General features: G+C 39.3%; 2 protein-coding genes across 3 annotated transcripts in view; both read left to right on the forward strand.

Annotated features, from left to right (window-relative positions):
* DIP-theta (Dpr-interacting protein theta) overlaps window positions 1-4796 on the forward strand; it is a 61108-nt gene extending 56312 nt beyond the window's left edge. For both annotated transcript variants that reach the window (XM_086837231.1, XM_086837233.1), the window contains one exon: window positions 4063-4796. In XM_086837231.1, coding sequence (XP_086693357.1) covers window positions 4063-4294 — 232 coding nt within the window. In that variant the 3' untranslated portion in view covers window positions 4295-4796. The remainder of the gene's footprint in view (window positions 1-4062) is intronic.
* A 3691-nt stretch (window positions 4797-8487) lies between these two features.
* Cyp6a16 (Cytochrome P450 6a16) lies at window positions 8488-10484 on the forward strand. The gene is made up of 2 exons (XM_020950839.2): window positions 8488-9551; window positions 9977-10484. Exons 1-2 carry the CDS (start codon window positions 8492-8494, stop codon window positions 10423-10425), a joined length of 1509 nt encoding a protein of 502 aa, XP_020806498.2. The 5' UTR covers window positions 8488-8491; the 3' UTR covers window positions 10426-10484.
* Window positions 10485-14292: the final 3808 nt, after the last annotated feature.

Raw genomic sequence — 14292 nt, forward strand, 5'->3', positions numbered from 1 at the left:
ATTTAAATTTGCACTTACATTTCATGGATTGGTTTCCAATTTCGCAACAGTTAATCAATATTTGATACGTCAGTGTGTGCTAGCTACGATATATTCCAAATCAAAATTGCCACACCATGCCATTTCGTTAACAAAAACAACAGGTATATCTAATGGTCTGGATAAATGAATGAGTGTGTTCGTGTTCGCCTTGTGCCCAGATGTGCCAGCACTTATACACATGCCAATTAAATTCAATTCCCAATTATCACCGGATTCGGACTCCGTTTCCAGACTCGGAATGGCGTCCTCCGATGGCTTCTCCTCCTGCGCTTAGTCCTGAACTGGTGTCGGCATTAAGTGCTGCAGATGCATTTGGCTCGCCACTTAAACTGTCATTAAATTGTTGCAATCAACCACAGAAGCTGGACCCCCGGTCAAGCTGTCTCTGCCATATTTAATTTGTTCGGCCAACGGGCAAACAATATGTCACAAATTACAAGGAAATGCAATAAAAAGAAAGTGCTCCTGCCCCGGCTCCTGCTCTGTATCCGGAATTCACATGCGGACTCACACTCGCAGCGGGTATGTCTACCTCCAGAGTCCGACCTCCGGGCCGATGATTACTTTAGCATTCAGTGTCTGGTAATAATTTGCCCATAATTTGCACAAGCCGGCCTTCCTCTGCTGGCTCCGAGTGAAAAATGATAAAGTAAATGAAATGCAACAGACAGCAACCGAATTGCCATCGCGTGCCGCGGGCCTTTTATGGATGCAGTGCCGCCGCCAAGTAGGCAGGACCCCTTTTTTCCACCGAGAAGGGTGGCGGAAGGGATCAGGGGAAAAAAAACATGGGGAAAGCGACTCCATAAATGTAACGCATGGCGGGTCCAAAGTGAGCCTCAAGTGCTGAGAGTGCAAGCTGCGCTTTTCCTTTCATTTCGAGTCCCGGAAATCGAGGTGTGAAAGCTGCTACCAAATGGAGTTGAAGTTGAGCCCAGTGGAACTTTAATCGAGCCTACTCTTAAACAACTTTACACAAGGAAAACTTGTAACAGAAATTTAATGAATTAAAGGAAAAGAATGTCATATTTTTTGGTTTAAGAACTTAATATTTGCATAAATTTGGTATTTAGTTCAAGTTCCTAACTAAATAAATTGTCTTTTAACAATAGGAGTTGAAGACATTAAAACCATAAGAAAGTAATAAGTATCCATAGACTAATCATAATTAATTGAAGGTATTAAAACCAAAAGGAACCATAAGAATTTGAATAATAATACAAATCATTCTGTTAATATTCTGATAAATAATTCACATTCTTAGCTCAATGGTCTCCACTGTGCATCTTTAAGTTAACTTATGCCAGATCCAGGTTCAGATACATGAGTATCATAAACAGATGCAATTTATTTCTATTAGGTCAACAGCTCCCCGGGGGATTCGGCTGGTGGGAGAATTATGCAGAAATTACTTAAAGTTTCAAGTAGTTCGCCTTTGGGTCTTCAGGCCCAGGACCAGTGTTTCAACTAAAGCGTTTTGCTTTGGCAAACAGGACTTTCTTTGCTTTTCCAGCTTTCCCTGCTGCCGCTTTTCCTTCCCATTTCCCCTTGTTTCCCTCGTTCTCTGTTTACGCCTAAGCGCTTTAAAGACACCGTTGGGACTTTCTCGCCCTCACACAGACGTACGCATAAACACATGCTCAAACGTCAATAAAAATCAGCCACACACACACACTCATAGACAGAGAGACAAGAGGACAAACAGGACCTCGGAGCGGGTGTTAGTATTGGTGTTACTCTTGGTGTTGGGGTTTCTGTTGGTGTTGCCGGCTTTCACACATGGAAATGTTTGCAGACGCCAGCAAAACAACCAAGGCAACGACCAGAGCCAGCCAGGAATGGCAGCGCAAAGGAGTTTTGTGGAAAAGCTGCTTATGGAAAAATACAAGCAGAAAAAAATAACTAAAAGACACACAATCATACACCCTCACACCCACACACTCACCCACATTGAGTCGCACACACAGAGACAGACAAATAAATTTTGAACCCGGTGCAAAGCAATTTGCGCATTTCCGTTGTAAAAATAAAAGGGTTCACTTCTCGTTAAAAACAAAACGAAAAAGGTCCCAGGATGGACCGAAAGTGAAGGACCAACCGCCGGGCCATATTTCATAGTTATGACAAAGTTCGTTCAATGCAATGAAGTTCGACTGCGGCGATTACGGTTTATGGGGTCAACGTTATTTTCTTTTTTTTCTGTTGATCCCATTTGTGTCCTCGTTGGTGAAATGGCATATGTAAGAAGGAAATCGAACAGTCTGTTAGTTTAAGGATATTGTTGGCTAGCGCATCTGACACAAAGGTGTTTACTTTTGATTACTCATTAGAGTGGTTTGGAGAATTGGACTTTAAACAGAGTAGTTTATATTAGCTTTAATCTCACTGTTAAGGATTTTTCAATTAAAAGTTGTTGCACAAACAGCATAGATAATGCCCACGGCCTTTACATTTATGATTAAATGACAAAGTTTCTTTATGAAAAAAAAAACGACATTAAAAAGCAAGCTGATTTTTAGCTTGACTATAAAAAAAGGTTGATATGCATTAAGTATATTTAAATAATTAGTATTTATTTTTATTAAAAAGTACTTAATATTTGTTTTATGAAATCATGTATTTTTACACATTGAATTAAGGAACTTAACTCCTTAATTCTTTAAATACAACTATATTACTTTGATTTTATTTAGGACATTCTAATATAAAAACAAATTAATTAAAATACATTTCCATCTGCTCCTTAACCTTTACAAATCTAAGAGCAAAATATAACTTGTATTGTAATTGTATTTCATTTCAAAATTGTATTCAATTTGTTCTCAAGCCACTGTCGGTATCAATTCAAATACCTCAACTAACTAGTATCCTTTTGGATGTGTATTTTTTGGGTGGTCCGAAGGCTGCAACCGAAATAGTCCCGCAAACAATTGTTTGCAATCCACCTAATGACCAATGGCCTGGCCACGTCAAAGTCAAACAGGGCCAAAACGGGGAGAGGGGTGGCAGAAATAAAAAAACAAAAACATATAGAAGAAGAATCGACCAGATCCATTCCGAACCGAGCCGAACCGAACCCAGCACGCAAACAAATGTCCAATGAAACAGATTGCCGGCCAAACAAACAGCCGAAAAAGGAAGACGACTCGGCACAAAAAAAATACAAACTGCACGATAAATTGATGGCAAAAACAATACACAGCCTTTGCACCACCTCCTCCACACTCTCTGAACCCCAGTCCGATCCCCGTGTGTCCTTGCGTAAGGATACACACATACATATATGAAACCTCCCACAAGTTGTGCCCGCTGTTTGGAATGCATGGCGCAAGGGTTTAACGCACTTAAGCAATAAAAATCGAAACAATTTTCGATGCTGCCAAGTGAAATTGAAACAAAATACCAGCAAGGACGAGGATGAGCCAGGATACTCTCGCTTTTCCCGCCGGACGGAGCTGGAGCTGGGGGTGGGGGTTGGAAACTGTATAAGTGAGAATGTTATAAATAAGTGGGGCAGGCAAAGTTGTGTCCCTTTTATATACAATACTTTCTGCTCTGCCAGTTGACAAACAGTTCGGGTTTTGTGTATCCTGTATCCTGGGCCCACTGTCCTTGCCCGTTTTATCTCTTTCGCATTGTCGCCTGGCTACAAATGGCTGGCCATAAACGCATCCTGTGTCTATTGTTTATGCTCGTTGGCGTGTGGCAAGCGCATAATTGAAAAAGGATATTCAGCTGATGACAGTCAAGTCCCGGCAATATGAAGGGCACATCATAAAGTGGCATGTGGCAGTTGATTAAGTCAGCGAATAAAAACAAAGAACCCACAAAGGAACCGTAAATATTTCAATCAATCATTGATGGCTCTCAGTTCCTCTTCAGAGTAAACCTAAAAAAGAAAGGATGTCCATTTTCAAATGGATATGCACTTGTCATTTCACCTTTAACAATATTCGATTTCAGGCTATCAGAGGGAATCACTTAATCATTTGTTAAAATTTTCTCTTTGTGTATTTCCAGGGTCCGATCACAGTGCCACCTATCGCTCGGATGGCAAGAGTCCGCATCTTACGAAACACGATGCCAAGTCCTTGACGGACGATCTGGATCGCATGCAGGACCTCAAAGGATGGGCCCATCATTTGGCTCCCTTTACACCGATATTTGGTTTACCATTTATCCTGGCTGCTGGTTACCTGGGGGCGTGGCAGGAGTAGACTCTTGGTGTAGAATTGTACAAACAATAAAGTGAAGGGACAACCGCGCGGCGACAGAATCACAAAAAAAACCAAAGTTAGGATACACTAATTCGTAAGCAATACCCCTATAAATCGTGTTGGTCGAAAAAACAAACTTTTATTTTTGTGCTGACTGGAAGGAAAGTTGCTTACTGTAAAAAGTTGTTGATGTTTAAGGTAATCTAGCATTTAAGTGGCAGGCGGAGAATAAAATATTGTGGGTTCTGTAAACGCAACGGAAATACAAAGTATTAGAATGTAAAACATAAGGGTTTAATAATAATAATATTAATACAAATAATGATGTTCTTAAGCCTACCAACTGAGACTCGGGCCGAGGTTAGATCTAAGCCACCGGGGTCAGCCGATGCCATCACTCTTACTTTTAGCCCCGTTCTAGCTTAGTTCCCAAGCACTGCAAGCTGTATGATAAATATTACATAAACAATGTCATCTTGATTTAACAAAAAAACGAAATAAAAAATGCCGTCTTAAAACATGTAAACTCCAAATAAATATTGACTTTTTATTGCTAGATTCTGAGGAGGGATTGTGAAGGTTATGAGGTAAGAGAATAAATAATCCAGGAGACACGTTGTTTAAAAGTAAATTTAAATTGATTCTATCAGCTGTCTAATAAATAAATTAAGTGATGGAAAACCTATACTTTTTCTACAAAACATACAAGTAGGTAAACAAATATTTATGCTTTGAAAGAATCTAAGGATATACATACCAAACACTTAGGTACTCTTAGAAGACCTTTCTTTGTTGGTTGTTTTTATTCCTTCTTTTTTTTTGTTTTTGTTTTGCAACAGCCCCTGAAGCGAATATTTACTGAACCGCAAAATGTACTCTTACCGAACCACCATCACCCGCTGCCATTGTTTACTTTACCGGCGAATTTGTGCGCCATCGGCGGCCCACATGAAAACATTTTTCATTTTCATTAAAAAAGTGAGCGCAACAAAAAACCCGCGCGACTTTATAATTTAATTTGAAAAGCGCAGGACTCGCGAAAAGCAGAGCAGAGTAGAGCGCAGTGAGAACACACAAAAAATAATTATTAAAATAAATTAAATGTCTGCCGCTGCCCTCATAAACTTCACCGAGTGGGCAATTAAAGGAGTCGTGGAGGATTGGCAGGAGCGCGGAACGTGGCTAGTTTTTTTCCTCACGAGGTGAAGAGTTAAGCGGCAGAGTAACTAACTAAAAAAAAAGGAAAATGCAGGCAAAAAAATCAAATTGCTGCCATGGCATTTTGACTCGAGTTTCACACAACGCCATGGCAAATGGCAAAAAATTGGCATGTGAAACGATTGCAGGACCTCCGCCCCCTTTGCAGCAGGACCTCCCATCAGCCCACCATTGCCACCATAAAGGGGCCAGTTAATAAAGCCAACAGGGCATGTGCTATATGTCAAAAAAAGGATATATATACGAATATGGGATGGTAAGAGGAGCAAAGAAAGAAATTTTCTGGAGACAGAATGGGACCACAATGGAGGAAAAACGCTGACCAAAAGGAAATGATTGGAAAGGAGCTGCCCTATCGTGCATCCTTTGAAGGAGTCATCTAAAGACGAGTTGATATATGTATGACCGGTGCAAAAATAAATTTTCAAAAATTTTTCCGTGTTTTCAAAAAACGATAAAGGGTTACATCGTTAAAAATGTCGAAAATTTACAAAAACCTTGATTTTTTTAAATTTGTAAATTAAGTATTCCGATTTATAAACGTAATAAAAACGAACACAGAACAGCTTTTCGAATTGAAATTAAGGCATTTTTAGCTTAGTTATGATCAAATACTATTTACACCAGGGCGTATACGTAATATTTTATTGCTATAAATGTTTTACTTCAAGTTTGATAAAAAGTCGTTGAAAGCTATCCAGTAGCCAAAAAGTAAATATTTGCGGTTCAGGCCGATCTTCCGATCTAAATTCAGAAGAAAAGCAATGTATTGTCATTTATACCAGAGTCACAAAAATTACGTATACGCACTGGTGTATTCAAATGTTAAGGAAAATCTAAGTTCCCTGTAATTTTAATTGAAATTAATAAACAAATTTTGACTGAAGGTTGTGCTTAAAAGATATAGACTCAGCTCTTGAGATATCAAAAACAGAAAGTAATTTTTTTTTGCAGTTTTATTATACCCTTACTGGGTATTATAATATTAGTCCTAAGCTCATAAACCAGGGAATGAATCATTTCCGAACCTATAAATTATATATATTCTTGATCAGAATCAACAGCCGAGTCGATCCTATAATGTATTTGCAAACTGCAAGGGTATAGCTTCGTCTTCCTTTCTTGTTAATACATAACATTATCATTATAAGTGTCTCAATTATGAATTTTTTGTTTAAAAATGTATCATGTTCAAATAAATAAAGATTATCTACAAATAGTTATGCCTTAAATGGGTGGACAAGAGTTACAATCCACCCATTTACGGCATAATTAAATTATTGCAATGATTCTTTTTCAGTACTTCACATTTAAAGCAGGTGAAAATTTTAAATTGTGTACTTGCTTTGCATATTTAATGCTTTTGAATATTTCATGGACTTTGACAAATTTATATTATTTTATCAATATAATTGATAATGTCAATTTGCGCTGTAATCAAATATGGCCACAGAGATTCATCGTTTGGAGTTTGTTTTTGCTGCTGAAATTGTATCTATTGTCGGCGGTTGTTTTTCTATATATACATATATATTTTTATATTTATTTGGCACGCCTGACATTGATCGGTTTAATGATGCAAAACCGCAATAAATGTTTCAACATTAATATTTGACGGCATATTAAATGGCCGAAAGTGCAAACTTTTGGCATCAAAAGTTAAAGCCTTTCCTCTGTTGAAGAATATTCATTGGTAAGTTTTTGTTTCACTCTGTCCGACGTCTTCCTTTGTGAGCCCAGCACAGGACTCTTCTTTTTCTCGCTTTGATATGCTATGCTTTTTGTCCAGCCCTCTTCCGTATGCAGTGCGTTTTCCTCGTCCTTTTTCCCATCCTCCTTTCCAGCCATCTTGGCTTTATTTCAGGACTCTTCCTTGGCGCTGCTAAAGAGCCGCCGTAATTATGAGTGGCCGCGGGACAAGGCAAATATTGGCCAATCAAATAATTCTTATTTACTCAAAGCTGAAATGGAAAGCGTTGCTAATATGTATTTCGTTAGCCGTCTTTTGGCGGAAAATCCTGATTTTCTTTTTAAATAAAAATACTTTCCCTTAGCTGAGACTCCAACCTGGGTAAGTTTTCGAAAAGCTAAGCCTGGCACCAGGCAAGCTTTTTCGAAGTAAACGTAAGGGAGTAGAATGTAATTGCAGAAAAATTTGTGAAATGGATGGATTTGGGTAATATTTGGGCGTAAAATTAATAGGTAAAATTGTAAAAAATAAATAATAATAATATAAACAATAATAATAACATAAATAACAATAATAAAATTAATAATAATATTAATAAGAAAGGAGGCTAACTTCAGCAGGAATCGGGATCTTTGGCAATTATTCGCTTTTATCTTTATCTAAAATATACGCATTGTATAAACCTCAAATTTATATTTCCATAGGATAATTTTATTAAAATTATCATAATAATAATGTTATCATAAAATATCATTTCATTTCGGAAAGCTGCTTTATGCCAATTTTTATTAACTTAACAAATCTGAATATTACATTTAATGATTTTTAAAACTAACATTTTTCCGAATTTCAGACAATTTCCGACCCCTTATAAAATTTCGAAAATCTCATAGGTATTAACCAGATTTATGAAAGTTTAAGTGCAACACAGATAAGAGATTTGTTTCTTAAAAAAGAACACTAACTTAATATAGTTGAGGTCATATAAAAAATTAGTCATAAGTATGTTTTACACCCAAGAGACAAGCAAACAATACAAAGCTCCATATTGTACTTTGCCCGTTCAGAATTTATCTGTGTACCGAGTTTGTTAATTTTCTCACTTTATTGTCAGAATTATGATTTCTGACATCCAAAAACAATGACACGCATAATCTTTAAAGAGCAAACCAGCAGGAGAGTTTGCAGAGCTCATTATTACCAGCTGCAAGATTCGTATTAAAAGATACAAGTAGATAAGGAAAAGTAAGATTTTCCAGAGATTGAGAGCCAGTTATAAGAACTTTGCGGAACGGAGTCAGCCTCAGTCGCACCGTGCCTTTCGATGGACTTCGTTCTAATAGTGCTCACTTCGATACTCAGCTTCCTGCTGGGTTATCTTCGATATAGCTTTCAATACTGGGAGCAGCGAGCAATACCCCAGCTGAAGACGCACTTCCTCATTGGACATATAGCCAAGCTGCGATCCGTGCACCTGGGCGAACTCCTTCAGGAAACCTACGATGCCTTCAAGGGAAGCGCCCTGGTTGCTGGCACCTATGTCTACCTACAGCCTGTGGCAGTGATCCTGGACTTGGAGTTGGTCAAATCGGTACTCATTAGGGACTTTGGCAAATTCGCAGATCGGAGGAGCTTCCATGGCGATCCGCTCACCGCAAATCTATTCAACATGCAGGGCGAGGAGTGGCGTTCCCTTCGCACCAAACTCACACCCACTTTTACCAGCGGAAAGATGAAGTATATGTTTGAAACCATCACTGCGGTGGCCCAGCAGCTGGGCGAAACCTCTGAGGAATTGGTGGGTTCAAAGGGCGCCGTTCTGGAGCTGCACGATCTACTGGGTCGCTATACCACCGATGTCATTGGAAACTGTGCCTTTGGCACAAAGTGTAACAGCCTAAAGAATCCCCAGGCAGAGTTCCGGAAGGTGGGTCGAAAACTATTCCAAAATAGTGGCAGAAGCATCCGCTGGCGCATCTTCAAGTCCACATACTTCACCTCACTGACCAAGGTGGGACTGCCAGTGCGGATCTTTAGCCCGGAGGTTGCCGATTTCTTCATGCGCATTGTTCACGAAACTGTCGAGCTGAGGGAGCGTGAGAAGATCAGAAGGAACGACTTCATGGATCTGCTGCTAGGTCTTCGTCGCCAGGAGAACGGCAAAGGATTAACCGTGGAGCAGATGGCTGCCCAGGCTTTTGTATTTTTCGTTGCCGGATTCGAGACCAGTTCGAGCAACATGAGTTACGCGCTATACGAGCTGGCCAAGAACGGGGAAGTGCAGGAAAAGCTGCGGCAGGAGATACGAGAGGTAATCGCCAGACATGGACAACTGACCTATGAGGCCATGATGGAGATGACCTACTTGGACCAGACAATCACAGGTATGATGAGTTTCACTTTGAGATAAGAATAAGATGCCAGTCACTAGGTACGGTGAATCATTTAAAGGAGATAAGAATTTTTATCAGGCTAAACGGTCAATGAACATCAGTCAGTGAGAGGTAAAGTTAAGTAGAGAGTGAAAGTCATTTGGAAGTAAAATTATATAATCTAATTGTAAAAACAAAATGCTAAATATTTACTTTTGTGTATAGATATGTTATCTTTATAAATATTTGATATACCTAAAAGACAAATATGATTATTTTTGAGCTTTCAGGTAAGTCACTGACACCCCAAATGATCATAGTGTTGTTCCGCGTAGATTTATATCAGAGATTATTCTAAGAGACCTCTATCTTAATTAAATAATACCCAAGTACTAAATGCTGATTCAATGATATAAACAACCTGAATTCCATTTCAGAAACCCTTCGGAAGTACCCAGCCTTGGCCTCCCTGACCCGTATTGCCTCCGAGAACTATGAGATACCGGCTCGCGATGGTGGCGAGTCTGTTGTCCTGGAAAAGGGCACCAATATACACATACCCGTGCGGGCCATACACTATGACCCGGACATCTATCCGGAGCCCAACGAGTTCCGGCCCGAGCGCTTTGAACCGGCTGCCTGCCAGGAGCGACCGGCGGTTGCCTTCCTGGGCTTTGGTGATGGGCCGCGCAATTGCATCGGGCTGCGCTTCGGGCGGATGCAGGTGAAGGTGGGCCTGATCACGCTACTGCTGCGCTTCCGTTTCCGCCTGCCGTCTGGATCACCCGATAGGCTGATGGTCTCACGGCGTACCATGATACTCATGCCCGACAAGGGTGTTCGGTTGCAAGTCGATCGGCTGGCGACGGACCAGTGTCGCGCCTAATGTAAACACACCAGTCCGAGAATAAACAAAGCCCGGCTGCTGTTCGTCAGCAGAAATTCAATTAAATTCGCCCGTTCTGTGGTCGATTGAAAGCCAAACCGAAATTTATAGCCGCCGCAAAGACCCCCACCGTTTCCCCTCCATTTCCCCTAGGCAACAGCTCAGTTATCCCAGAAGCCGACACCATGGGCATTAAATCAACACACAAACGGGGGGATGGGGAAGGGGGGAGGGAACCTGGCCATGTGAGCTAACCGAAAGCCATTGCGGTTCAGCTTGATGCACTCTGCTGCTCCTTTTGGCCAACACCCCACATCAGGCTACCCACTTGAGCGCCAACTCTTCGTCCTCCCCGCCCGTGTCCTGCCGACAGAGTTTCCTCGCACAAATCCAAACATTTACAATATTTTGCTAATTAGCAAAATATGTGTGAATAATGCATGTGACAAAAAGGGGCGGGGCGGGTCGGTGTGTCTGCATCCTGTAGGTGTCATATTAAATTTATGGCCAGAGCTGCGCACACAATCGGAAGGCAAGGAGCCACTGTGACAAGTGGCAGGAGTGGACACTGGGACAGTCTCAACATTTTGGCCATTTCGGTGATTAGTTGTGGGCAAGCAAAGGCGTCCACTGTCGGCATAATGAGCGATATTAATCAATAAATGCAACAGGAGCGGAAGTGAACTGACAGATTTATGTCTGGAGGCAGCCAGTGGGAGGGGCTTTAAGCAGAAAACAATAAACTGAGATAACCCAAAGTTGCATTAAATTTAAGTAGAAGGAGTTACTTACTATACCTTAATTATATTCCAGCCTCAGTTGGGCATTTTAAATTTTTATTTTAATTAGTACAAAATATTCTTAATCACAGAGAAAAAAGCTGAAATATGTTGAACCCTAATTAAAGTATAATGAGTAGCTTACTATCCTTAATTTTATTCTTGTCTGACTTGGGCCACACCTTATATTTATTTTTTAGGATCTTGACTTTAATTATTACACAATATACTTTATCACAGATAAAAAAACTTTTGTCACAAATTGAGATAACCCAAAGCCACATAAGTTAAACCCCAATTAAAGTAGAAGGAGTAGCTTACTTACCATAATTTTATTAAAGCCTTACTTGGGCCTCATTAAATAGACCCTTAAAGGATCTTGACTTTAACTATTTCACAATTTAATTAATCACAGGAAAAAAAGACTTTGGCACTGCTATTTTAGTTTTTTCCGAATGAATGACTGGATAGCTCGAAGTGACAACTTCAACTGATTGAAGGCTGTGAGTCTTCAGAGCTCGATCGGTCTTTAAAGTGCGTGTTACGTAATTTATTGGAAATAATCGAAAGAGAATCAATAAAGAGAACAACAGGGAGAGAGAGAGAGAGAGAGCTTTAGGACTGGAAAGCAAAGCTAGGTACTCCAATTGTTTATAATTGCGGAATATTTAATGATTAAGCAGAACGAAGAAGCTATGCCCTTAAGAATAGGGAGTTTAAGACTAATCAAAGAATAAAATAATTTCACATTTCACATACTTTTCACAAATTGCGTAGCGTATTTTAAATATTACGAGTATTTAATAGCAGTTATGAAGTTGTCAATATTTTTGCATATTTGTTTAAATAAATTACCCCCATAGTCCCCTACCTCCCCCTACCCCTTTTATCTTCTTTAAAGATAATACTCAATTGAATCAGCAAAAAGTAGGCTTGGCTAATGTTCAATTATAAGTATTTATAAGTCTTTGATGTTGTCCTTTACTGTGTTAATGTCTTAATTTAAGCATATAACAGAAACCTGCATAGATTTCTCCCTATAATCATACGCTTTTATAGACTTTTAATTGGCAATTTCCTAAGCTGGCTGGCAACCTTTACGCTTCGTCTATAACTCACCCAGAACTTTTGTCTATTAAACGGCGCCGAAAATGTAGTCATAATTTATGGCAGTTAAGCAGCTAACAAACTATCCTGCAGATACCACCATCGGTCCCAGCTCCGCTTCCTTCGGAGGAGCTTTGCATGTTCACTCACTATCAGCGGGGAGGGGAAGGGGAAAGTGTGTGTGTACTATGCGATGTCCTTGGGGGTGGGCCACAGGGATGAAGGTGAAAGGAGCTATGCAGCTGTCGTCGTCGCATCCAGCACAGAACGCGGAAGCGAGTGAAAAGCAATTATCAGGTGTCAAAATTTATATTAGGGTGCCCCCTAGGCCAAATAAGGGAATCCAACAAGGAAGCCATGCCAAAAGGAGCGAAGCAAGAACTTGAAAATAACTTCCAAGTCCTGCCAGTCCTTGTGCACTACGCGAAATAATATTATTAGTTTCAGGTTACAATTTTAAGAGAATTACAATGGATTCTTAGAGTTATTTAAAGAATACGTTAAGCTTTAATGAAGTTATATTTATGTTTTACTTGAAATCATCCTAAAAACATTTAAGATATTTCGCTTTTAAATATAAGGTATACTTCAGTACATTACCTATAAAAAATACTATTAAGTATTCTATAGATTTATTGATTTTTTATTAAAGAAATGACGTTGGTATATTACTGTTTAATTTCAATACAAAAATCCTTCTCTTTATCAACTTGTAACTTCCACAAGTTACTTTTTTGAACCTCTAACCCTGTCACAAATTACTTTATTGCACCTATAACCTTAACTCAAAATTTCTGAAAATCAGCATCAGCATTAGTTTTATGATTAATTTTATAGTCTTTGCCTTGAAACTCAACAAATTCCTTTCCCCTGTGTAGGACTAACCCTTTCAGTATAAATGATTTGTGGCTCCAGTGCATTGGCACGCAATGCAAACTTTCTGACGAAGTAATGGCGGGCGAGGAGGCGAGCGGCGGGGCAGATAGAGGACGCGGATATCCTTTTCAACATTTTTCGCTTTATAACAATCTTTTTATGTAGCATAAAAATCTGTTATTGGTGATGTTGTTGGTCGTCTGCCGGCGCCATTATTTATTGGCCGTGTGCGTGTGTTGTGTGAAAATCATGAAAATGATAGGCCGCCATGGCGTTGGTTCATAGGGAGGAGTAGGGAAAGGAGGTGGTAAAAAGGACCTTCCCCCGCCGGTTGATTAGCTCCCGAAAAGCAGCTGATATATGCGAGCAATTAGGTGGCAACGGGAGGGGGACTCGACCGAAATCGGTGCCTAACACAATCTGGCACGGTTATTGAAAACCGACTTTGCCTGTGTGCGTGTGCATGGGGTTATCCTTTGGGATGGCGTCCTTTCCGCCCTCAGCTTATGTCTCGGAGGAAAAGTTTCATGGGACAGTGAAATTCAATTAAATGATAAATACTGCAGAACAAGTTGCGAGCGCACTTGAAACGACGGCAGCAATTTCAAGCTATTAAATCCTGGAGAAGGGTACCTTAAAAAGTAAAACCTGGAAAGGATATACATAGTTTTTAATTTAAAGGTATTTAAGGAAAAATTAACTTTATATATTTGGCTTAGAAAAATATATTGTCTGACCAGAAAGTTCAACAAATCTCTCTATAAATTGTATACGTATTAAACTTTATAGAACTTGCCAAGTAATTCTTTGCAAAACAATATCCTTTGTTTAATTTTAAGTAAAAATATAAGTAATATATAAATTTGTATTTATTTTCTAAATATTACGCTTTTAATTTAAATATTTACCTGTAAATTGTACAATCAATTAAACAAAATTAAGAATTAAATAGGATTACAACAGAAAATCGTGATAATTATAATCTAGACAACAAAAACTTTGATTTAATATTCATATCATGTTGTTACCTATCAAAATTTAATGATACATGCCACCATTAGAAAATAAATTATTGTTGAATAATAAATTTTATATAAATAAAATG

The sequence above is a fragment of the Drosophila serrata genome, unplaced genomic scaffold, assembly GCF_035046125.1.
Source record: "Drosophila serrata isolate PLE 108 unplaced genomic scaffold, ASM3504612v1 contig_302, whole genome shotgun sequence".
Taxonomy (NCBI): Eukaryota; Metazoa; Arthropoda; class Insecta; order Diptera; family Drosophilidae; genus Drosophila; species Drosophila serrata.

Excerpts from the sequence above, each read along its gene's own strand:
- Cyp6a16 (XM_020950839.2), top strand. The coding sequence starts at position 8,492 with ATGGACTTCGTTCTAATAGTGCTCACTTCGATACTCAGCTTCCTGCTG. Across the intron at positions 9,552-9,976 it reads CTTGGACCAGACAATCACAG|AAACCCTTCGGAAGTACCCA; the intron begins GTATGATGAGTT and ends ATTCCATTTCAG.